At 37.8% G+C, this 26,809-nt stretch overlaps 2 protein-coding genes and 1 long non-coding RNA gene across 4 annotated transcripts in view; 2 read left to right on the forward strand and 1 right to left on the reverse strand.

Annotated features, from left to right (window-relative positions):
* The first annotated feature begins 360 nt into the window (after positions 1 to 360).
* On the forward strand, positions 361 to 7,201 carry LOC124632511 (7-methylguanosine phosphate-specific 5'-nucleotidase). Its single transcript, XM_047167371.1, has 6 exons — positions 361 to 568; positions 726 to 926; positions 1,110 to 1,269; positions 1,509 to 1,571; positions 2,935 to 3,064; positions 3,406 to 7,201. Exons 2-6 carry the CDS (start codon positions 728 to 730, stop codon positions 3,739 to 3,741), a joined length of 888 nt encoding a protein of 295 aa, XP_047023327.1. The 5' UTR covers positions 361 to 568; positions 726 to 727; the 3' UTR covers positions 3,742 to 7,201.
* Positions 7,182 to 26,809, reverse strand: part of LOC124632510 (phospholipid-transporting ATPase VD) — a 50,225-nt gene continuing 30,597 nt past the window's right edge. Inside the window, exons 2-16 of the mRNA XM_047167370.1 lie at positions 22,075 to 22,279; positions 20,796 to 21,617; positions 20,383 to 20,537; positions 19,811 to 19,955; positions 19,157 to 19,363; positions 18,517 to 18,739; positions 17,917 to 18,161; positions 17,456 to 17,665; positions 16,656 to 16,746; positions 16,088 to 16,239; positions 15,563 to 15,686; positions 14,700 to 14,962; positions 14,177 to 14,364; positions 11,001 to 11,129; positions 7,182 to 10,615 (exon numbers count right to left, since the gene is read on the reverse strand). Of these exons, the coding sequence (XP_047023326.1) occupies positions 10,558 to 10,615; positions 11,001 to 11,129; positions 14,177 to 14,364; positions 14,700 to 14,962; positions 15,563 to 15,686; positions 16,088 to 16,239; positions 16,656 to 16,746; positions 17,456 to 17,665; positions 17,917 to 18,161; positions 18,517 to 18,739; positions 19,157 to 19,363; positions 19,811 to 19,955; positions 20,383 to 20,537; positions 20,796 to 21,617; positions 22,075 to 22,279 (3,217 nt within the window). The 3' untranslated portion in view covers positions 7,182 to 10,557. The remainder of the gene's footprint in view (positions 10,616 to 11,000; positions 11,130 to 14,176; positions 14,365 to 14,699; positions 14,963 to 15,562; positions 15,687 to 16,087; positions 16,240 to 16,655; positions 16,747 to 17,455; positions 17,666 to 17,916; positions 18,162 to 18,516; positions 18,740 to 19,156; positions 19,364 to 19,810; positions 19,956 to 20,382; positions 20,538 to 20,795; positions 21,618 to 22,074; positions 22,280 to 26,809) is intronic.
* Positions 11,163 to 13,200, forward strand: LOC124632512. 2 transcript variants are annotated; one of them, XR_006984636.1, is made up of 3 exons: positions 11,594 to 12,541; positions 12,619 to 12,832; positions 12,950 to 13,200. It is a non-coding gene; the product is annotated as an uncharacterized LOC124632512 (long non-coding RNA). The 2 variants fall into 2 exon arrangements; XR_006984635.1 differs by having other exon boundaries at positions 11,163 to 12,832.

Consider the following 26,809-nt stretch of genomic DNA (forward strand, 5'->3'; position numbering starts at 1 on the left):
AGCTAAACGCATGCTAACAAACTGTAATGTGACCTAGCTCCAAAATTCTTTCGTGAGTCTATTTTTTACTGATTCTGTGCATGTGCAATATGTGCATGATTCAATACTATAAACTTATCGCACAAGAAGCATCAGTGCGTTTCGTTTCTCCTTTCTTGTATAAATTTTTCTTAAGTAATACTTCAATCAATTAAGATAGATCGTAATTTAATATACAGTCAGTTACCTACTGTGGTAAACAGTAATATTTTTTTCATTTTAATATCGTCGTATCATTATTTTTTTAAATTGAAAACTGAAACAATAAAACGAGGCAGCCGCAGTTGTGATGGTGACGTTTACGTTTGACAAGTTGACAGCCATCAGGCAGGCTCACAGCTGCAGTTTTTTTATTTCTAAATTTCTGTCACCCTGTGTCACCCGTAGTTACCACATCAAGGTCGTACGTGGGCTGTTTATCTCAATATTCAGACACTATTTATATTCCTAAAATATTGCTGACTGTGAACATAATATTTATCTAGTATCTAAAGTATTTGTATCAACTCCAGTGGCATTTGCGTAGCAGGTACGATTGATCAATACAGTTTTTCAATTCGTCTGTTTTGATGACATATTTTAGTTAATTTCTGTGTAACAACAAGTAAATTAGTGTAATAAAATTGTAATAAAACATAAAGTGACTTCAACTATCGCGTAGGTTCAGACAAATTGTTTGTTTTTAGCTATGAAAGTACTATCAAGTTTGAATGATGTACCCGAACTTCGGAAGGGGAATGTTCACATACGAAATGAAGAGGAATTGTTACAAAAATTAAATAAAATGATTAAGGATGGTCCTAGCAAGCTGCAGATAGTAACAGACTTTGACCACACGCTGACCAGGCACACAATGGACAATGGAACCAGTGTACTCACCAGCTTTGGTAAGTTCTTGTGGAGTTTTATGTAACTCTAAGCTCTGACTTAATACACACTAACCCATGATGTTATTGAACCAATATAGGTTTTATGCAATTGCACATAAGGCTACAAACCATGTCATATGTTTACCTCCTTTGGTTAGTCTATGGCCTGCAGGCCTGTATAGAGTATGTATGTCATTGTAGGTATGTTCCGTGAGTGTCCTTCAATACCTCAGCATTACAAAGATGAAGACAATCGGCTGTCTGGCATTTACAAGCCTATTGAGTGCGACCCAGTCATGAGCATTGAGGACAAAACCAAGCATATGATTGACTGGTATGTGGCAGCACATGCATTGCTCAAGTAAGCATCACTTTCATTTATTAAGAATAAAAAAATACTGTTTTCACAAAAATGACACTGCAGTCCTTTTGAAACAAGAAAGGAATACTGCACAATACTTTTTAAAAAGTTAACTTGGTAAAAAGCAGACTTGAACATAATTTTAATTTTGATATCCTCAATGTCAAAAACATAGATTGAAAGGAGTAGGAAGGAGTCATAGTGGGCAGACATAATAGTGTTCATATTTTGTGTTCCAGAGGAGTAAAATTCCCAAGAAATGAATTGATGGATTCAGCATACAAAATGGTGCAGTGTTTCAGGTAATTCTCAATTTTATATTATGTATTTCATAGTTCTATATTAGGATTTCATAGTTCTAATAATTCAAGAGATGATATGTGAACTTAGGGATATGTTAATTTACATGATGATAAAATGAAACTAGTTATGGAAATAAGACCACTTATAGAATATCCTTATTTATACTGATTGGGATCACCATGGATTCATTACAAAATTGCCAAGATCTTGATAATTGGCCAAGTAAAATGATGCCCTAAGTCTATTGCATAAAGTCTATTTTTACATAGCAAAAAGAAATCTAATTATCCAGTTACAGCATGGTAACATAATATTTACAGACAAAGGTTAAATTTTCCATATTATCCTGATAAAAATGATTGGCAAATATATCGTTATCTACAACTAATCACTGATAACATATTACTTGTCATTCAAATCGTGAATACTTAATTGTATTGGATTTAAAGATAAATTGTTGATATCTAAAGTATGAAGAAGAAATAAAAGACAATTGTTCTACTGATAAAAGATTGCTTCCGTCTTGGTCACCTCGTTATTCTCGGAAATTGATTGCGTTATCATCAAGCGAAAGTCTCAAGTGGCAATATAGTTTGAATACTACTTAAAATGTATAAAATAAAAGATAACTAAATAACGATTTCTTTGTTGTTGGCACGTGAATCTATCGTTCTAGAAACTGAGTTGCAAAATGTTAACAAGACATGCAAGTTTCTTAACAATTACAGTACTCAACTTTTGCAATCCATAGTTTTCATGACAGAATTGAATTCTAAATTACATTTCTAAACACGAATGTTGGTTCAGTTGGCTACGTTTTTCGTGTCCACCGAAAGGTTTTTGGAGTCGGCACGCGTGGGGATCGATTTGATAGTCGTTTTTAGGGTGTGTCTGTCGCGTGAAGGACAGGCTTGATTCCACACATATTCCACAAGATGAATTTATTCCAGTAATCCCCACTAGTTATAAATTCGGCCTGCTGATTTTTTGAAAAAATACGTAACGAGGCGTTTTCAATATCATTAAACAAAATAGTATAAAATATGCGTAATTTGTAATTTAGAAATAATTAGTAGATTGTTGCATAGAAAATAAGGCAAAACTATAGGCACCGGAAATCTAGTTTATCATGAATGCAGTATACATATAGAGATAAACAATAAATATACACTCATAAAAAAGACGGGAAATAGATTTTAGGAACCTATTTTTATTCCGATATATCCGACTTCCTAAAATCGTATGTTGTGTCCTACGATTATCCATTTAAATGAACTTATTTCAAATATTCTCTACATAAGATTACTTTTGTCTCTTGTAATAAACATCAATCCAATATGTTAATAACATGTAATTTTTCAGGAAAGGCGTGAGTGACATGATAGACTGGAGCAAGGCTCAGCAGGTCCCGGTATTGGTGTTCTCTGCCGGGCTCGGAGAGGCCGTGCTTGCTGCCATGAAGGCTGCCAACTTCTTGCTGCCTCATGTCAAGGTATTAAGGGACTATTTGGAACTTACAGGTTTTAGGACGCAAAGGCAGTGGCTTGTGTTTGATACTATAATTTAAAAAAAAAATAATAATAAGAGGCAATTGACAGTATTTTATGAAATTGGTGATCGCTATTTGTTACTGGGATTCTAACTCTCCGTTTTCATTAGTAGGAGATTCTAAGAATAACTTGTGTCTTTTTCATCACAATGCGATAAATATGATATCATATTTTGTAGTGTCATCATCAAAGATTATTAAACTATCATCGTGACTTAGTCAATCGAGACAAAATAGCGATATTATAAAAGTTTTATGTCAAAAAGTACTATTCTCTCCTTTAGGTAGTATCAAACTTCCTAGCAATGGACGAAAACGACTACATAGTGGGCATCAAAGGCGAAGTTATTCACACGTACAACAAGAACGAGACCGCCATCAAACACACTGAGTACTACGACATGGTGCGCATGCGCTCCAACGTCATCCTCATGGGGGACAACATCGGCGACGCGGGGATGGCCGAGGGGATGGAACACTGCGACGTCGTCGTCAAGGTCGGCTTCTTAGGAAACAACGCTGAAGGTAACCTACAGAATTACCTCAACAAGTTCGATATCGTTCTCGTCAACGAACCAACCATGGATGTAGTGAACGCCGTACTACAATTTATACTGTGATTTTAATTGTGATCGTAGTCAATGAAATTTTATAATTTATTGTTAGTGATGATTTGATGACGATGTTCTTGTCAGATTTTATTTTAAATAGTGCAATAGTTTTGTAGCCAGACCCATTCTGAGGCATGAGGGTATTATTGAGGCAGCATTTTTACATTTATTCACTGAACTATTTTGGATTGTCTAATATTCGAGCCATTTTTGTACACTAATGTATTGTTTTAATTATACATGTTTACGACGATATTTCTACAAACTAATTAAGGTTTAAATTAAACTTGTTTAATTAAGGTTTTACGGACAGGTTTCATAAGATGTTTTTTTTTATAACTGTTGTTATTTAATGTTAGTAAAGTATTCTGCTACAGGTTTTCTTAAATCTATACATAAGACACGGCATTTAAATAATAAATTAAATATTGATTCAAGTTAACCCAATACTAACAAAATTGACGCTCCAACTTAGTAAATTAGTTGATAAAACACATTCGAGCTATATACTAGATATACATACTTACCGTACTAATGTACTCAGGTATTGTATTTATTTATTTATTTATTTATTTATTTATTTCCACCAAACATACACTATTTTTACAGGTGCCACCCAATGCAATAGCGTAGTTATTTTTACATACACTTATTTAACACTTACAAAACTTAATACATACTTAACCATAAAAAACTAAACTAATACAAAAAATAAAATAAAATTTCAGTTGTATCCAATCGATAACATAGCATATGCGGCTCTGGTAAGTTCATTCGTAGTGCAATGAAACAGATCTAACCGTTGTGACAAAGCGTTAAGCGCTCGCAGCGCCCGCGTGAGAGGCGCTCGCTGCAGCAGGTTAGTGCGCGCGGGTGGCACGCTCAGCAGCGGCGGCCGGCGCCGGCGCCCCACGTACCCGTCCGGAACACACAGCGACACCGTGCTCAGAACTCCAGGATTGTGAATTTTGCCACTCATAACTTTCCATAGGTAAACAGCGAGAGCGACCTCCCTTCTAACTTCCAATCTGTAATATCCTATCATACCCAGTATAAACAGCGTAGGATATAATAGTGGATATCCTGGGTACACACCGTATTGCTTTAAGTACATGAACCTCAAAAATTTATTTTGTATCCTTTCCAGCATTAATTGATATTTAGTTTCATGAGGTCCCCAAACTACCGCATTGCACTCCAGGTGACTTTTTACGAGTGCTTCATATAATGTTTTGAGTGCTCTAAAGTTCGTAAATGTGTTTGCTATCCTCAACAGCATTCCTAAATTGCGGTAAGCTTTTTTACAAACCTGAGTCACGTGGTTTCGAAAATGTACATCAGCAGTGAAGCGCACCCCTAAATCCCTCACCTCAGAGACTCGCTGTAGCGGAGAACCTCCCATGTTGTACTGATGGTGGCTGGGGCTGCGGGCACGACTGAACGTACACACAACACATTTGTTCACGTTAAAATATAATTTATTCTGAACACTCCATTCGACTACCCGATCTATGTCCCGCTGCAAAGTGTCATGATCCGTTCCCTGCTTCACTTTGTAGACCAATTTCAAGTCATCAGCAAACAACAAGGGTGTCGACTCGGTGACTACATTTGGCAAATCATTTACTGTTATAATGAAAAGAAGAGGTCCCAAGTTGCTGCCTTGACTGACACCTGATCTCGTGAAGTAGGGTTCAGAAAGCTGTCCGCCACAGTCGACGTACTGACATCTATCTCCCAGATAGCTGGCTAAGAATGACAAAGTATGTGTTGTGCATCCTACGTCAGCTAACCTGGACAGAAGTATGTCATTATCCACTGTATCGAACGCCTTTCTGAAATCGAAGTAGGCAACATCCACTTGCTGTCCAGCGTCCACCGTTGGTACAATCTGTGTCATGAGATCCAGCAGGTTCCCCGTCGTTCCCCGCCCGGGCCGGAATCCATGCTGTGCATCGGATAGAAGAGCACTTATTTGCGGATACAGACTATTGTGGCATTTAATGTATTTTAGCATTCATGTACACATTGCAATATGTGGAATACGTGAGAGATTAAATACGATTTAATGTAAACAATATTTATTGGGTCTGGCTAAACGTGACTTTAGAGTTTAGATGAAGACTATTTTCAGCTATCTAATGATGGTGCAATTTTTGTGACGTGCCCGCCATTTGCCGCAAAAATGGCGCCAAAGGCGATGTGATACCTTTTCCCGCGCCGTTATAAAGGCAGCCGAAAATAGTCTTCTTGATTATATAACTCGGCATTACTAATCATTTGTCTTGACTTACTGTGAACTACTCCAAAGTAAATAGAGATTCGAGCTTCTTTTATAAATATCTTTTAAATGGTCATAGGCCTCTTAATGTGTAGATACTTTAGATAATCGTATGCTTCTAATAAATGAATATAAAGAGTCAAACTCGTTACGCTCTATTCTCTATTCCTCGGCATTTGGATTGAATTTTATTAAATTTACTTACTTTATTACTTATACATTTTGTACATGAATACGTCATAATATTAGTATTAATAGATCTACTTGGAAATATTCGATATTAGTCTATGAACCAATGGTGTTGAATAAAGTACAAATGTACAACACTGCTTTAATTTGCAGAGGCTTTATTTATTTTTAAGGGACAAGCTATGAAAAGTAAATGGCGAATTTTAATGGTATTTTGACCTGTATTTCTGTTTTTCACTCTTTTCAATACTAAAATATCTATGTAGCATTGTTGAGAAAGGGGGCGCTGTTGTTATAAAGTATGTTTGAATTAATTAGCATTACATGTAAGTAATTATTTCATGAAATGAAGATGTTCTACAAGAACATTATGACATCCATTGGTTTATAGACTGTTGATTAAGTTTTGTTTGGTTATTGTTGATTTATGCCTATAACTATAATTATTGCAATATTATTATATTCTGCATACTTGGTATGTCTTTCGAGCATATTGCAGAGTTGTTTAGTTAGATGCTATGAAATATTTTGTTGTTTTGCTCTCGGATACATTCTATATTTTTTGTTGATGTTTTCGAAAGGTAAAGATGATGGCCAATCCCGTGGGTGTATATAATTTCTTCACGGAATACACATAGTATGCGCACGCGCAAGTATGCAATTTTTCGCATTTTTACTAGTTTTTATGTACGCCGTGGATTGTCCATTGTCTTGCAAGCAAATAAATTATGTAACTTTACTTACTGATTCGACCTGTTTATGGTATAACCGCAACGTCAAGCACTGTTTGTAATTAGTAATTACGCATTTTGCTTTTATTGTTCAAATTATCGTAAATCTGTAGTAATTCATGTATATGATATTATTATCCCACTATAGTATACCTAATTGTCAACTTTAGATCTGCACAAACCACTTGATGACTGTAATGTTGACAAATTCAAAAGACATGTGCGACGAGGGGAGAAATAAAACAATATTTGTAATGAAATTAAATAATTTGTTATTATTATAAAACAACACATCTATATGATGTATTTTCTAGTCATTGCCGTGCTTACTTTTTGATAGCGACTTTAATATTTTTTGTTTTGACAATATCACAAAACATAAATGCACAATATTAGTGTTTAGCAAGAATAAACATGATTTATAATATCATAATGGAAGAAGCATAATAACAGAATAAATGCATACAGTACTACGAAACAATTCGATATGAGGGTACAGTCAAGTTCACAAGATTAATTAATTTCTTCAGTGAAATTAAAATAGACGATATTGTTCCCTAAAAAGTACTAATTCAGTTGACAGATAACTACGAAGGCACATAATTTCGTTTCGTAGTACTGTATATCGATAAAATCCCCCCCAATTACCTTTATTGATGGAAGTTTTTTTTTTTTTAATAATACTAAAAAGAATTTTAACAAAATCTATATTTCGTTGATAAGACTAGTCAATTTTTTAACTCTTATTCATAAAAATAGTGCGAATAAACAACACAATAAGTACTGATAATTTCATACTGGCAATAAAACACACATTCGCATCACCTTAAAACTGTCAAAAGTACTAAATATAACTATAGAAGAAAGAATTGTACTAAACCTTGTTACAAACACGGCAAGAATGAAACAACGGAACTATTCAAAATTGGTCAGCAAGTTAACAAAATGACTGGAAAATACATGTGTTCATCACAATACCCTATTACATAGTTTAATTTAACTGAACAAACTAAACGCTCTAAAATAAACAACAGTCTTAGAACATACAAGTTATTTACACAAAGATTTGTTTCATATAAAAATATCCTACTGTACACGTAACAATCATCTCATTCATATAGAAATATATTTTGTTTGTATGTACAAAACTAGAAACGATAGTAAAAATAGTTAAATCTTTAGGAATCCTCTACTCACGAAGACGGCCGCGCCGGGAACACTCTCGCTGCAAGGTACAAGGCACTTGTTGCCAACTTCTTACAATTGACGATTCGCAATCCACTCATTCAAAAATTAATGCAATTTACCTAGTTGTTGCCAGGATTATGCAAATTAATGTTTCTAAGAAGTAGTCACTATGCTCTTTGTAATAAGGGCTACTTTAGCGTACTTTTGTTGCAATATTCTGGCGTTAAATAAAAGCACGATACGGCGGCAAACTACATTTTATGTAATTGGCTTTCTATAGGCTTAATACTGAGTGATCTGCTAATACTGAGAGAAATCTCAAAATCTAATTGATATTATTTAAATGCTCACTTAAATCTATCAAAAAATATAGCGAGAAATCTATTTTATAGACCGAAGCATTCGTTTCTGATTCATAAGTTCAATCGTTTCAGCAAAGTATTAAATGCCTCACAAATCATGGTCTCAGTTCATGTTGGATTCCACTTAAAATGTATTCTAGGCATTTTACTAAAAGCCTATTTTTACTTAAAGCTTATATTTTTGCATTTAGCTATGCGCGTCATAGCTGACATTGAACGTGAACGTTTGTTTAGGGAGAATGTTCCCGGCGCGGATACAAGTGTGCCCCAATACCGGGTGCAGTCTCAGGCAAGGCAGCGTTTCTCTATAAATAAATATAAATATTCTGAGAAGGAAGTCAACCGTTATCACACACTAGTAATCATAATCACCTACTAAAATACAAGATTTCATCAACAATCACAATGGCGTCGTACTAGCCACATAACACGGTGCTAGTAGACAGACATACGAACAATAACGTTTAGTTCGACACAGACTAACTAAGACTTGGGACCACCTAATGTTACCTCTATGTTAGTCAATGTGTTACCTGCAACTATTCAATAGTTTCTGCGTAGAACGTGACGTCAGATGCGGAGTTTGTGTGTGTGCTTTGGAAAATGGCGGGCGAAAATTCAATAAAGGGAATTTGTATCTATTATTTTATAATTATAGCTTCTATAATGGAATCGTATTAGATTGGCAAGAAATACTGATATTAATCTGAACAGACGATAAAGGAGTTGTTAATTGAGGATGTTTTTATTTTGTGAATATCTGAAGGCGCCCACAACTGCATAAGGTGGGAATGAATCTTTGGTTGGCACTCACACAGATAAGTCCGTTGAACATTTTGTAATCATGGTCTAGAATTGTCCGACTTCATTTTTGTTGCACATATGGATAAGAGTGAGACAACACATACAGTGTTCTCTTATTTCAGGGACATTACCGATAGTAAAGCGCAGATAATATTTAGCACTTATTTTAGTCTGAATACATCCACATATTTTTGTTAGTCCTAATTACTCTGACTGAACACAGGCTTCAAGCAGCGAACGACTCGTTCAACTAGAAGCGGTTAACACAAGGTACACATTTAAGTATAGTTTGCTTTTAACATTCACGAATTAGCGACATTAACATGGCATGGATTTAAATACGCTAGAACACGTTTCTCAAAGGCAGTGTGAACAGTTTTTGTATGAAAGTAGTGTAAATTTGCACCAAACGTGTAGAATCGGTTCTAAATCCATGGTCGAAGTACATTGGCATGCAAAATACTTAGTAAAATTAACAAACTACACGCTAGATGGCGCTGACGGTATTATAACAAAGAGTATCTATGTAATGTGATATGAATCGCTTTGCGTTGATATATTTTGTTAAAAAAATGATTTGGTGTAATTTAGCATTTAAAAAATTCTTGGTCTACGACATGCCTACAGGGGAGTAGCGTAATGGCAATACATACATTATTATGCTTAGAACAGCTCCACAAATTAGCTGAGCGAAATTTTGATAAGTGACAAATTATAATATTGTAGACTTTTATAATATCGTCAGCGTCAAACAGTAAATAATGAATAACATTGGCAGATCTATGAGATACCGCGCGATGCGGCAGTAAGTACTATGTACTATACACTACATAAATAATAAACGTATCATACATATATGGTAACTAACAACATCGGAAGTAATTTCGATGATATGGTATGTTATATTAAAGTTTTGAACACTCGCGATGAAATATTTACAAAGAAATTAAAATAGTGTATTTTAAATCAGATTCTAGTTGTGTTGTACATTATAAATTATTGTTAGCTCACGGGAAACATTTTACCTATATTTACCGACAACATATTTCCTTCAATCAACTTTTTCCTTGAAAGTGAAAATTTAAACAGTTGTTTTAGGAAATTGACCTTTATGTAGTCAGTGAACTTGGTATAAAATCGCTTGTGTAGCGTATGTGAGCTATCGATAAATGCTATGTGTGTGTTGGTCCCGCGGTACAGCACGATATAACTACAGGAGGTGTGTATTACACTCGAGATCACAGCCAGAGGGTGGGGGGCGGGAGGGAGGTCACGTGATGGCCGCCACGTCTGTCTGCGGCTTGGCCAGCCCGTCCTCGTCGCGAGCTCTGCAATGTTCCAATTATGGTGAATTATCATCATTACATCCCGTGCCTTTTTCCAACTATGTATGTTGGGTTCGGCTTCCAATTATGGTGAATATTTGTAGTATCTAATTGTAGGTAGATCAGTGATAGAGTGAAGTTAAAAATGAAATGCATCAAATGAGTTTTTTATTTGCGGGTAAAATAAGTGCTTTCCTCAACTTAAAAATCGATGTTTATGTTGTTTCTTGATTTTGGTAATAAAATTTTGCGTTTGATACATACAGGCCGCCGTAGGCCTCTTAGAGTGCAATAGAAGTCATTTTTTGGACTCATATCACATAAAGTTATTTGTCACGCATGGCCTATCTAATTGGGAAGGGACCGACACCCTATGTTGACGCCGCACCTGTAGAGCGTGGCATGCGGCGGCGCGGCGCGGTAGTGCGCGGCGTAGGCGCGCGCGCGGCGCCGCGCCACCACCGCCCGCCCCAGCGTGCCGGGATGCACGGAGTTGCGGATGCCGTAGTACACCATCCTGTGGATAACATACAACATATATTTACTCCTACATAATAGTAGAGTTGCTCAAGATCGGAACCAATGGAAGCTGCTGAAGGAGGCCTTTGCCAACAGGCATACTGAGCTGAGACACATCTTATAACTACAACGCACAACAAACTGTTAACACGATCTAAGGATCAGTTCTCTCACCCAGTCCAAAAGGTTAAATAAATAAATAATAGTACTGAACGAAAAGATTGATTTGAACCACTTGACGCAGTGTCAGATAAAAATTTTGCAGGATTTTTTTGTTAATTGGGCATATGTTTTCCACCACCGAAAAAGAAATACCAAAAGAAAGGTTTGGTAATAGAGATAGCTTTTTTTTTCTTTGACCGCTATGAAAAAAAATATTCAAATAGGCCATAATTTTCGGTCCATACAAAACTGAACCGTCATCACATAAGACACCGAACATCATCTAAAATCGATCAAAGGACATTGCCACCCGTTGGGCCCCTTATTTGTGATAGAGTGTCAAGAATATTTTATTATTAAAAATCAAGTCCTAATTTTATAAAACTAACTATTTTTTTTCAGAATTTCTTGTACCCTAGCATTGAAAAACATAATTAATATTTATTTTATTGAATCTAAGCTAGTTCCGCCATTAAAACTTAACGTGAATGTTGCCAGGTAGACGACAGACTATCTCATTTAAATGAACGAGGTGATCGATTGAAAATATCGATATAATATATAGCATTTTTCTCTTATATCAAAATGTACAAGTATATATATTAAGTATGCACTCGTAAATAGTAAACAAGAAAAGAAGAAAGAAAAACTGTTTATAACTGTTGCACAAACAATAAAATATCAACACTAACAAAAGTCACCACTGAACTATATCTATAAAACGGTTACACCTAACACCATACATGGAATACAACAATAACACAATAATTAGTAAATGATATTATTTATAACAAATCGATTTAGAAAATCGATTAACAAAATATTTAACATGGTAACATCTACTCGGAACGCGAGTCTATCTGTCAAATCAATACGTCATTCAAATTGTTTTCGTGCCGGTTGTTATGCGTAGAGTTGAATTTATTCCTCCGTATTTGCTTCTGATAGTTACAATTTGCGTAAAAACTGTCGAGCTAATCGTTTTCGTGCCTCCAGTGGTTTTTTTTTAGATATTGGACTCTTTTCTTAATGATAAGTGAGCACATTGACTCGTGAGCATTGGACTCTTGTTTTTAGTGATATTGTTGTTTTACTCCGGAAAAATGTCTGCACCTGGTAGAAGTCGAGTAAACTACTCTTTGTCTCGCCAGTGTGTTAATTTCTCTTTACGTATAGGGCCTAATCTTCGTAGACGTTAAATTGAAGAAATAGATGAACCAATGCTTATCCTTCTAAACACCTACATTGGTAAGTTTGTTTTATTATGTTTGTGGATTTCACACGTCTCTAAACTACCTTACATTTTATTTTGTCATTTTTTCCAGATATCTTCTGATGATATCCTGTGTGTGAAATGTTTTGTATTATTACAAAACCAGACAGCATCTAACTCAAATCTGTCACTTGTATCCCCTGCTCGTGGACACCTAAACATATGCTACGCATGTGGCTTGTCAACAGCAAGTCGCAGAACTCATAGAGTCAGTCAAGATAGTTCCTCAAAGGAATGTTATACTAAGATGGACACCAGTACATCACGTAAGTGTTTATTCTTATTTATTTAAACTTAATGTATGAATGCATATGTATGTGTGTGTTGAACTAATTAAATATTAATGAATATCAAGTATCTAAATATAATATTTTTGTTATTAGGTGTTGCATTTGGAACGAGTTTGTGTTCCTTGTTGGGCGGCTGCATCAAGACAAGTCCGGAGGCAACCCGTTGCTGGCAGTAGCCAACACACTGTGGAGTCTGCACCGGAGACTGGTATCATGGATGGAAACATAATTACAGATATGATGATTCCTGTACCACCACCACTGCCACCGCTTTAATGATATAAGCGCTCCAGCACAATTTCTAGACAACATATTCCTTGAAGAATAAATGTCTATTATTTTAATTGGTTGTGTTTTTTCTTATTAAACATCTGTATAGCATTTACTATATTTTAAACTCCTTTATAATTAAGCCCTTTCTAAAATAAACTACAACTAATCATAGATAGCACAGCGATCTTACTAAGTAGCAGGGCAGTGATTTTACTATGTCGCTTGCAGGAGATGCTGTCATATATGTCATACATACTCGTATATACTAGGTACCTACCAGTTTGCCAACAATCTTGGGGTCGGCTTTTAGTCTAACCGATGCAGCTGAATACAGTATTGCTCAAAGAGTGATTGCCCATCTGACCTCCATACCCGATACACTGGGTTATAACATGTTACCTCCTGGTAAGTGGTTGTCATACTTGCTGGATTCTAGCTACTCATAACAAGTATAAATAATGCACCCAGAATCAGCAGTTTAAATGTAAGTACTAGCAGCCACCCAGCTGAAGTTTGTAATGGATGGTCACCCAAGTGCAATCTGACCAAGTAGCTTAACTTAAGATATCTCCTTGTGGTTGTTGTAACGTAGCCACATGCTCCTCCAACCAATTTAGCCCTAAGTATATTTATTTCTACTGGTGCCAGCAAAACCTACTTCCGCTGATTGCAAGATAAACAGTTTAACATATTATTTAGCAAGAAAAGATGATATCTGATGTTTTTATTTCATTTGGGAATCAATATTAATACTAAAAATATTTTATTGTTTTAATGCAAATTGTTTTTGAAAAAATATTGTCTAATAACCTCAATTCTTCATCAGAAAAAAATCAATAATTCTCGGAAACTAGGGTAAAAAATTATAAATTGTTTTCAGGGTCTGAAAAGGTAATTGTCGTTCTTCAAAATAAAGTTAAAACCACCATGGCACGCAATTTTTTTCTGGGGGCCCAAATCTCCTAACAAAACGGGCATTCTCCTTTATATGGGTCTATGATAATGCTATTCAATACAACCCAAAACACTATATAACAAATATCCTACCTCGGTGCCAGCGCTGCTACAGTAGTAACAACAAGCACGAGCCAGTAGACCGGCTCCTGGATGGTGTTGTGCAGCACGTGGTACGTGGACGGCAGGTTGAGGACCGAAGCGCCGATGGACTGATACGCCAGCGTTAGTATGAAGAACGAGATGAGGGACCCCGCCAGAGCTATCACGTGGATCACCGTCTGCAGAGAAAAAGATAATTTACTAATTTATAAGAAAATATGTAAAAGTATCCTATGTTCTTTCTCAAGGTCAACTCTATCTCTGTACCAAATTTTATTAAAATCTATTTATTGGATTAGGCGTGAAAGCGTAACAGACAGATAGAGTTACTTTCGCATTTGTAATATTAATAGCGATGGCTGAAATTGTTATGAAAAAAATTATAAACGGTTTTTGTTTGAATTTAAAAAAAGGATTGCGGCAATGAAAACGTACAAACATGTCATCAACATGAAGAAATGAATGCTGACCACCGTGTGAGATACATAGCAGGAAAGAGAGAGACTAAACTTACCCAGCTCCTCGTCTCAATAGCGACATACAACAGCATAACAACGAGACAGCACGTCATACAGGTAACACCAAAGGCCCACAGGTCCACGGCCGTGTCCCAGTAGGCGAAGGTGTTGGTGTAGAAGAGCACTACGCTGATGTACAGGCTCTCGGCCAGCACGGCCCAGAAGCTGTGTGCCCGGTAGGCCAGCCCGCGGCGGCAGGCTGAGTACAGGCCGGGCCGGTCCGTGAGCAAAGCTGCTGGGGCTACGCGGTCATATGCACCTGAGGATAGTTATATGAAGGTTCAAGTTTGTGAGTGTATACTGTTTATAAAAAATATTATGAGAACAATATGAGGGAATATATAAGAGAGTATACAAGGGAATATATGTATAAGTAAATATATAAGAAAATATTAAGGGAAAATATAAGAAAGTATATAAGAAAATATGTAAGAGAGTATATAAGGAAATTACACAAGGGAGCATTATATTAGTACGGTACATAAACGAGCGGTTTAGGAAATAAATACATGGGATGTAGAACTTATACGACACGTGAATTGCAAAGAATGTTGCTTACTTTTTCATTCATACGCAATAACAACTTGGTAGTCATTTAGATTATACATTAAATAAATAATTATATACCTCCCCACTCAGAGACATTTAATGATTACTTTAAGTCACTCCTTAGTGACGGAATGTCATCAAATCCTTCACTAAGGAATGGCTTAAGTAACCATTAAATGACTCTGAGTGGGGAGGATAGACTTCTTTTTATCCAGGTGCAGGAATAAGATCCCCCGGAAAGCGAGTAAAGCCGCTGACGGAAGGTAGTAACATCATAAATACAGCACTTAACATTAGTAATAAAACTCACCAATGACAATAGGCGGTAGCGCAGTGAACATGAGGTTGTACGTCATGAGGTGCACCTGATCTATCATCACCATGGACGAGAAGCCGCAGTACAGCTGGAACCAGAACACTAGGAACACGAACGTCTGGAAACAAAACAGTATTAATTAATATCGATTTACTGTAGTTGGAAAGATATCGATAAAAGTATCGATACTTTAATTTCGATTGGTTTCAATAGACTCTAGTCGATTGTTCAACGTTATGTATCGATTTTTTTGGAGGCAGTTTGAAACGTTAGATGTATGCAGTCGATAGTCAATTGCTATTTAAATATGTGAAAGCTGATAGAAATATATCGATAGGTCAATAGAAATATATCAATATTTAAATCGTTTATAACACCGATATTTAAATTAATAATACATAGTTGGAATAAGGCTGGGCGGATGAAATCGATAATTAAACCAATACAATTGGAAGATAAAATCGATAAAATATATCGATATTTAAGTCGATAAAATTCAACACCAAAAAAAAAACTCACGGCATTTTTAAGGAAGAAGTAGAGTATCATTCTGGCTAGTCGATCGTAACACCAGTGTCCGTGCACGAGCAGTAGCCGTTCTATGTACATGAACCGAGAGACTGCGAAGTCTGATGCCATCACTGCTTGCATGCCTTCTTGCCCTGATATACCTGTGAAATAAAAAAAAAAATATATACTAAGTGATGATGATGATGATGATGATTTTGGTGATGAGTGTAGGTAAATTAAATATTGCAACACTTCTGTAAGACTGTCTATGGAGTTTCTTGCCAGTTCTTCTACATAAAACCCACTCCTTGGAACCGTGCACCTAGCTAATTGACGCTTCGTAAGCACCAGGGATAGGTCGATTTAATCGAAGGATGTTATAGGCTACTTTTTATCCGGGAAGTGGTTCCTACGGGATGCCGCTGAAACCGCTGGCTGACTAACTATGTTGACAATTATAAAAATTGAGATGTTGCAGAGTAGAGATTATTGAGTAAGAAAGTTCTTTTTTGATTTGAATTTTATATGAATGATGTGAAGTATGTAATAGGTATGTGAAATGGTTATGTGAACTCACCGACGCCAACGTCAGCGGTCTGTATCATGGAGACGTCGTTGGCGCCGTCGCCGATCGCTAACGTCGTCACTCCCAGCTCTTCCTTCACCGCCTACGGAAATACAGTAAATTTAATTCAATCGTACACCATTACTTTTAATAGTCATTTTATGTTATACCTGTGTCGTTGATGTATAGGTATATGTATTTATTCCTCACTAGATGAGTACGACACTACATGAAGGATGTCATGTTATCCTGTCAGAGTGAAGTTTGATGAACTCGTGCATTACTTAGACACTATGAGATGTAAAGGTGTCTACACACCAAAGCCGCTGACGCCGGCGGCACAGCCCGGCGGCCCAACCCGCCGGCCGTATTTTGTACAATCATGCCGCCGGCTTGCGCCCGCGCGGGCAAGCCGGCGGGGCAGCATGCCGATGCCGACGGCATCCCTCTCCACTCACTCAGTCAGTTGCCCGCCGGCTTTCATAGAGTATTTGACAATTACTAGAACACCACATGCCGCGGCAGTCGTGCCGCCGGCATTGCCGCCGGCAAAGTCGTTCGGCTTGGACATTCTGAAGCCGCCGGGTTAACCCGCCGGCACTAAGCCACCGGGCTGTGCCGCCGGGTCAGCGGCTTCGGTGTGTAGACCCCTTAAGAGTTTATGAATCGCACTCATAACAGAAATCTCAGGTTTGTTAGTACCTTTTCAGCTTTGTTCTATTACCCACACTTCTTCCGAAGATCGCTACTATTTTAGGAGTACAAGTGAAGACATTTCTGTGGTCCAGGGTGTACTACAGTGTATAGCGTACCTTGACGATATATGCCTTCTGCAGCGGCGTGGCGCGGCAGCACAGCACGGCGGAGCAGCGCCGCGCCAGCGACAGGAAGGGCGCCACCAGCCCCGAGCGCCGGTCCAGGATGTACGTCAGCGTGCGTCCGTCCACCACCAGCGCCCGGCCCCCGCCGGACCCCGTCACGCTATTCTCAAGGTAGTTCTTTATTGTGGATTCTGCATGTTCCTGTTAATAAGCAAACACAATAAGTGCTCAGAAAGTCGAAAACCAGCACTTATAAAGAACCAGTCACGACAAATTTGTGTCCTGCTGCCACTGTATTTAAATGGAGACATTAAAAATGTAAGTTAGAAATAATGTTACTTGCGAGATGACGGCAGATAGAAGAGTATAGAAGGAGAAAACATGCTGCGCCAACCCCAAATAAAATTGGGACAAGGGCAGGAGCATGGATATTCACTGTAAGTGTGACTCACCTTGTCCCGGCTAATGAGATGTAGCAATCGGTCAGACTGCGAGAACAGCGCAGCCGAGTACGCAATGTTGATAGCTGTCTCCGGCTTGTCGCCCGTCAGCACCCAAACTACAATACCAGCGTCTAGTAACGCCCGTACAGTCCTTGGTACATGTGCTTGTAGACGGTCTTCTACGCCTGTTGCTCCGACTAGAGTTAGGGCACTTTCTAACCGCGCTAGTGATTCGCGCATGCGTTTTTCTCGACCTAAAATAAAGGTATCAGGTGTGAGAAATGTCCAGTTGTGACGGTTAATGTTTAAGACATTTGCGCAAAATATTGTGTTATGCGCAGAATTATGCGCAACCTCATAAATATGTATTAGTGTCCTGTGTTCGTTCGACATTTAAATTGCGTCTATACTTTGTAGGAACAACGACATTGGGGTTAAGACATGAAGCATAAATTATCACTCTCAGTTATGAGCAATAATGAAGACGTAGTGGAATATTTTTTTTTTACTCAACTATAGTAAACTTTAAGACATTGTTTGAGTTGACGAGTTTAGATTCCTTAACTAGATTATATACTTTAGCTTATGTTATTCTCTACAAATACATACCTTCACCAAACTCCATAGCCCTATTATGTCCAGCTAACCACTCTTCCCACAGCGCCGGCTGCATGGTCCGTTTGGCCATGACCAGTGTCCGTAGACCCGCGCGCGAGTACTCGGACAGAAGGGAGCGGGTTCTATCGTAGGCGGCCAACTCGGCGGAGCCAGCTCGCATGGGTGCTAACGCTCCTAGGACTGTCGTGTCGGCGCCTTTCACGTATAGTATTACCTGGAAGGCGAAAGTTGGTTAAAAATGTACCCTCAAAGAATTTTGCATGATACTTCTTGCATATTGTTCCGTGTAAAGGGGAAAAGGCTTTTTGGATACTTTCTTTTATTTAATTATGGATGATAATCAGCTGACATTGAAGAAACGATATTTATCTTTTTTATTGTGGAATGGGCAATTTGAATCGACATAAATGAAAAAGAACTGACAATCAAGACCCAATATTATTTACACATCAAAGTTTAGCTTTTAGCACATACATTTCGCAATACAGTCTAGTGAGTCTTCCTATATTATGTATTCTTAGCAGACAAAATATTTATCTACTTAATTTTTTAACTTTCACACTTTACTATACACTCAAAATTTTTAATGGGAATATTAAAAATTTTGAGTGTATAGTAAAGTGTAACAAACCTGTCCTGAAGCCGTCCTCATAGCAACCGACATGCACTTCCTATTGGCGTCGAACTGCTGCACTCGTAACACCTTCATCTTGCTGAGCTCTCCTCGGATGCCCAGTTCAACTTCATCAGGGTGACGGTTCCTTAGCTCGTAGCCGTAAGCTAGGGCTGCTTCTGCTAACGCTAACTCGTCTGGACTTTCGGCTTCGTAGCGGATTAACTGTAAATGTTCGTGAGTTATGTGTCTGGTTTTATGGGTAATACTAATTTGGGAGCAATACTTTTCATATTAGTCAGTTTGCCTTCTGTAATTTAAGTAACCATAGAAAAAAAAAGACAATTCGGTATTTGATCAATTTAAGGTCAAAAAGAGCCGAGAAGAATAATCGTTCTCAATTAGGAGGAATAAAGAAAAATATCTAGGAAGGAATAAAAATAAAATATCTTTGTATGTTTGAACGCTAGTCTCAGAAACCATACTACACCAATTCAAAAATTCTATCAGTTTTAGATAGCCCATTTATTGAGAGAAGCTATAGAGTTTTTATCCGGGGTGTATAATGCGCGTGGTATAGATCCCACGGGATGCAATTGATTAAAATGTTAGATTTAAACTTTTTCACCAAATGCTAAAACTTATAACAACATCAAACATGCATACACTCACACTATGATCAGTGACCGACGTGCTGGGTATGCTCGTGTCTTCCTTGCTGCTCATGAGGAGCTTCGGCAGTCGGATCTTGAGAGGTGACCCTGTGGACGGCGGCGGCGATGGCGTTGTCGACCGGGACTCGGTCAAGCGAGCGTACCTGTGTAAATAAGACAAGATTTTGTAAATAACAAGGGAGATATGGACTTTGGATTATTCTAGATTCAAAAATCTAGAAGGCCCTAAACTGTGGAAGATCTTTCAATCATCTGGAATCCTTCAAGTTATGTGGATTTAGAGCTAATAACCCAAAGCTAGCCATATAAGACCAAAATATTATATTCCTTTAGAATACATATTTTTCCAAACATGTGAAATTTTGTTTAAGCTTCTGCGCAATAGTTATTGCCAACAATTTTATGCCTCATGGTGTTTATACGCCATTACGATCTCAATGACCGCCCGAAGGTTCGCAGATTTGCGCTGCTCGTAAACGTCCAAATAAACCCATTAACATCGGTAATTACTATTACTGGAAATGCGCTAAAACATATTTGTGAAAATGTTGACTTATAAGAGTTACTTACTTGTCGTTAGATCTTAGTGTGCCGTTTGATCGTGACGCCTTTCCCGTTGAGATCTGTTCGCCGGAGTTGGACGCGCTCAGTTGCATGGAGTCCACGTGCGGCTGGCTAACCACCACTGTGTTACATACAGCCAGGATTATCAGGAATTCGCGAACCTGAAATATTTATTATTTTAACCTCAGCAACATATTGCACAGCTGCAAAATAGTTGTGTCGCATTATATAAAAAGCATTGAAGCGCTTTCGCAAAAATATTTCGCAGCTGTGTTTGCTCGAATGCTCAAATACTCAAACGTCACTCGATTCTAGGTAATGTAAATCTCACGGTATCTCTACCACTTTAATCCGTCTCGTAGCTTCAGTGTGACGTTCGAATGTTTGGTCATAAGCTATTGAATAGATAAGCGTGGTACCTTTTGTGTATGTTGTGCATCATTGTTGTCAGTTAAATGTTGTAGTAATCGTCTGTTCGGAGACACATTCGTGATCGGAGTGACGATGGGCGGCAATTCTGGAGCTGGTTCCGCGGGAGGACCCGGCGGATGGTCGTAGTCTACGCCACTGATAGCACATCGTCTGAACACCATCTTGTTCTCGGTGAGAGTCCCTGTCTTGTCGCTGAACAAGTACGCCACCTGTCCTAGCTCTTCGGTAATATTCAACGCACGGCATTCCGTCCGCGTATTCGTTTCGGGATCGTACATCTGAACGTCATTGTGTATATGATATACTTGGAGCAGTTTAGTCATTTCGATTGTCACGTACAACGACACGGGTATCATCACTTGCAGCGCTATGATGTAAGTCCAGAATATGAGGAGCCCCTCGAAGGCGGGTTTGTTCACGTTTACTATAAAAGGTACTGCCTGGTATAGCGAAACATAATAGTGGTCTAACCACATTTTGCTGCTGACTGCACCGGCACAACAAAGGAAGAGTAACACTAAGACACACCATATCACATCGGTGTTCATTTTTTTCTCTAAGCCTGAACACTTATATCTTGGTCCTCCGTTGTTGAGCATCGCCTTGGTCTCGTGTCCCGCGTACACGACGATGCCCTCTACATAGTCTGTGTTCTTTATCGTGCAGTCCCTCAGCAGTAGGTTCTCAGATACGAGCGGCACTCGGGCTCCGTTGGGGTGCGAGATACAGCCTGTAAATCTGTATATTTTTGTAGATGGTCGCTCTACTTCCACAGAACTTCGGAACTTTATTGGACTGAACTCCGCTTGCTGTAAATATTACAGATTATATCTAAGTACAGAGGTACAAACAAACGATTTGGTAAACTGGGTCGCGGTACTACCACGACAATTGTGAGATTGTTGGAGAAAGTGTTCCCACGCCCTGCTTTTTTTGCGGTTTGCATTACACGCATTTTAAACAAAACTAAAAGCAGCATTTTGATGCTCAGCCAAATACAATACTGTCAGCTCAGTGACACTTTAGAAATGGACTATGACAATTACCCACGGGCATGCTGTTGTGTCCTCTTGTCTATACGTGTTTATACTTCAGTAAGCATAGCCTATTGAATTTATTCAATAAATAACGGCTGCGCTTTTTTATCTCTACCAGAAGCAAACTATGAAATACAGGCGTGGATTTCAATTTGAGGAAGAATTTGTTCCAAAAAAGGGTCTAAAACCATTGATGAAATTAGGAGTACAATGGGATTGTTACAAATACCTTCTCCTTGAAGCCGGGAGCCACTATCCTCTGCTTGAGGTTGGTCTCTCCATCCAGGTTGCAGGTGTCCAGGTAGCAGATGCCGAGGGAGTTGGAGGAGTGCAGCAGCACCATGTCTGCGGGCACGGGCTCGTTGTTCGACAGGTGGACCAGGTCCCCCACCCGCACGTCTCGCCATTTCACCCGCACGTACCGCTCCGCTGATCTGCAAGGCAGAAATAGAAGCAATCGATAATGTTCTGAGAACAGCGAATCTCGTCACAGCGTAATGCAGTTGCTAGTTTGTTTGTCATGTGTTTCACGCTTATATGGAGGTGCTATGTTGTTCACTAACTAGTTTTGGAAGTAATGGAACCTTGAAGATGAAAAATAGCTGGAAAATCTATAAAAGGAACATTCGCTTTAAGTGAACAAACCAGGAAAATCTCAAATGACTAAAAATAGGTTAATCGTCAAAATTACATAAGTCTTGCATTTTCATTTTTTAAATAGTTCGATTACAAACGGTTAGAATTGAACTGCAGTTGCACAATGAGCGAGACAAATTCTGTCAGATATGGCACGTCATGTAAGCGAGTTTACAGCTATTCGATGACTGTACATTATGCAATGCGAGAGAATCACTCCGTCAATGTCGGACCTATAAACAAGTGACGATAAGGGACACAAATGAAATTGTATCCACTGCAGAGATGACGTACACCAATTCTTCACAGGCTACAGTATCGCGTATGCCCGTGAGAGCAATAATGAAATGTGATTACGTTCACATACGTCATTGTAGCACTTGTTAGCCATTTCACAAAGGTTTATCCCGTGTTCAGTACTGTTAAGCGTTACCGCGTGTAAATTCCATGCGCGCATTCGACAAAGCGTAGGTATACAAAAGTACAATCACAATCAACGCGTTATTGTAGTCAATCTTATCGGTGAGAGAGCAATTAATGCCTGAGAGAATAACCTTCGTAACATAAGAATGTTGAACAGATCGCGAGCAAAGCAACAGGTCGTTGTAGATGGTGTGCCGATATCCGCGTCGAGGAATACTTTCTACGATTTAAAAGAGCTTTACATATCGTTAAGCGATAACCGTCGGTTTTCCAACGCTTCTGTCTTCATGTTTATTGTTTGTAGGAATAACAATGAGTTTACTGTTCACTGTCACGCGTCCACTCATTCACTATAATATTCCCGCGACCCCACTGAGTAGGTTAAGGTTCACAGTAATATCAACTAGTTTTCAAAGGTTTTATGAACATTATGTGGGCGTGTAAATAATGTTCGTCATGAATCATTTACCTCGACGTGGCTTTGGTCAAGATATTGTTTATTTTACGCTTATAATAGGCAAGTCATTTTCAAGATTTCTCCATATTAGGCGCAACGTGTAGTAGGCTAAAACGTCAAATATTTGGCAAGAAACAACTCTAGAGCTTCTCTAGGTGACGTGATATCTTACAAGTGTGTTTACGTTATAATTACTTTATCTAATTACACAACAACGCTATCATATTATGGTCCTAGAATTACTATCACGATTACTACGCGAATCAGAGTGCTGATTCCGAGTTTTGACAGCATTCGCAACTCGATACGTAATTATAAGTCTATTGAAATAAAGAGTCGTATGCTACGTCACATGATTTAGGTATTACTGCTTCTTTTATTTTGCCGGTTATTAATGATTACACTCGCAAAAGTGAGCTCAAGTGTAATACGACCAAGTACTGATGACAGTCTTTATTAAATAAACAATTCTATGATAAGTGCTACGTGATTCAATGGTATGATAATCTTCGCATCGAAAAAATTTACTTGCAAAACTCGCACTAGGCACTCAGGCCTCAATTCTGTAATTGAAGTGTGGGTCATATTTATAGCACGGTAAAGTAGGTACCTACCTGGTACTAGCTGGTTAACGAAAAATCAATGGTAGGTGACTACACAAGCAAGGGGAGTTGTCTTTCTCTTGCTTTAGCATTATTAAGACCACAGCTATGTTATGTAACAAGTAGGTAAGATAAAAGTAAGAAAAAATCTCTTCCAAAACATTTAGTGACTAAACAACAATGAAGTAACATTGGAAAGTGTGGCTGATGCCGTCGTGACCGCTACATGAGTCAGCTGCAGCCAAAACAATACTCGACACAACTTTGCACGGCTCCTTAGAACCCAAGCTATTTCAAGTGACCCGCTAACGTGACTATACGCAAAACTTGCTTATACCACGCATCACATTTCATTCAAGTAAAGCAGTTGTTTATGTCTATGAGAACAATAAGTTCTTGAAACCGTTAGTATAAGAAAAACGCTGTTATTAATACTAGCTTCAGACAGCAGTTTCACCCGCATCCCGTTCTCACTAAACCAGATAAAAATTAGCCTACAGCTTTAGCCCCCCGATAAATGGCCATCTAACAATGAAAGAATTTTTCAAATCGGACCTGTAGTTCTTATGATTAGCGAGTTCAAGCAAACAGACAAACTCTTCAGCTTTATAATATTAGTATAGACAAACAATATCAAAGTATGGCGGCATACACCTCGACCTGGCGCCTGGGAATCTGTGTCATTGACACAATGCAGCTATTAAGTTTCATGTTTATTCGCCTAACAAACGCGAAGAATACTTATCACATCAAATTATATGGTAGACGTAATGTCGAACAAACTAAATGGCCAAAAGAGCCTTCAAAAGAAACTAACAATAAAAACCAGTAGCAATATGCAAATATAAAGTGAATTAATTTAAATGAAACTCCATTTTGAGTCAATTAAGTCAATGTTTCTGATGCTGCGGTAGATATGGCCAAACATACTTTCCGCCGGACGCAAAGTATTGTAAGTTAAATATTTGCACTGTAAATAAAAACAAAGTAACTGATATTCCTGTAAACAGAATTGCAACGTAAATGCTAACGTAAATAAATAATAACACATTGTACGAGGGTAATAATATCCTCGCACTACACCGACCGTAGTAAGACGTGGAAACGGAAATTATAAAAATCAGTTTGTTTACTGAACATTGTCTTATCGATCGATGATGTAAGGCTCGTCAAACGCCTGTAAACTATTAACAGGTATACGCGTGAATCATCGGACGAAAACTATAAGTGTTTGTACAGCAGTTCCAACAGTTCTTGAAAAAAACAATGCCAAGAGAGGCTTACGTGGTACGTATCCTCGTAGCACAAACACTTGAAACAAAATATAACGTTAATTGTTACATTCTAGATAAACAACAATAGATTAAACTGTCATTATAAAGAATATTGAGTTTCCTTTGTTTTTGGTAACAATCAATTAAAAAATGAGGCCAAATCATACAAATAGTGTTAGCAACATCTTCGATAGAAACCCGATTGATGGCATTTGGTTTGTGCCAAAAACTACAAATGAAAAAAAAAAGTATAAATAAAAATAATTTATTGACACAAAATGTATCAAATCAAATCCATTTATTGTTTGTGTATGAAGCTCTAGAAAATATTATTTGATGATAAAGATTTAAAATTAAAAATACCTAAACGTTTATTACCTGAAGCACCATAAAAATATAAAAAAGTTGGAAGTGATGCACAAGAAGTTAATGTTATTATTGTTAACATTCCAGTGAATAATAACAAAATAATGCCAAAAGTACAATGTACAGAGTCAAAACATGATGTTGATGACTCGTGTTACTCAGAACAGTTTGGCAGCCAAACGAAAGCGCAAAATACGTCGATAAAAATGCATGGTGTTGATTTACTCATAAACAAATCATTCAGACGGTGAAATATTTAAGAAAAAAAGTCCAGGAACGAATCATACGGTACACACATCATATCTCTTACTATTGTCACCACAGACAACTGTTCCGTGTTCAAAGACATCCTAATCAACATTAAATGCTGCACAAATATAAGAATAAAGAGGTAAGATAAAACCTTATTTATAAGAGGAAAATTCTTTGATAAACACAATAAAAATGATTGTATAACTGCTCAATAACGATGATAATATGATAGGCTAGCGTGCAGCGACTGTCTTGTACAACTTGCAATTTATCATCCTTACGTTGAATGAAACATCTCAGCTCATGTACTGGAAACCCCGAATGATCAATGCTATTATAATTCTCAACATTCTTTACATAGTCTTCAAGTCAAGAAAATTGCTATTGAAAAGTAAATCGCAATCGTGTTTGAGATTGTAACAATAAGCGAAAAGAATGAATTGGCACAGCGGGTGCAACATTTCTCCATTATCGTGCTGATGCTTTATTTCTGGCTTCTTCAGAGAGCAAGTTTTACTAATTTCACCATATAGAAAGTAGTCAAATAATTCAATCGTTTTAGGCCTTTTATTTACATATTCTCAAAATTTATGCAAGCGATTTGTAATCGACCTACTTGAACTATCAGCACATTAACAAATCTTTGCCTAACGATGTCTAACAAATTAAGGGATTCGACAATTTGTTTATCCAACCTTGTTATTTAATGTCACTTCCCAAACTTGATTGATCGATAAGTTGTTTTTAATAACGTTTGTAGAGCAAGGCGTTAACGTGGAAAACCCGAATGCGACTAGCTTGCCTATTTGTCACCAGTTCACGGTCAAATCAATAAGCTGATTTTGATTTGATTGGAACACGCTGCAGGAAAAATCTGGAGTCGCCCAGTAATAGCACGTTCCTTTATGATACAGACCTAGATGTACCTAGAACTGGAAAATATTCTTTAAACTT

The sequence above is a fragment of the Helicoverpa zea genome, chromosome 8 (assembly GCF_022581195.2).
Source record: "Helicoverpa zea isolate HzStark_Cry1AcR chromosome 8, ilHelZeax1.1, whole genome shotgun sequence".
Lineage (NCBI taxonomy): Eukaryota > Metazoa > Arthropoda > Insecta > Lepidoptera > Noctuidae > Helicoverpa > Helicoverpa zea.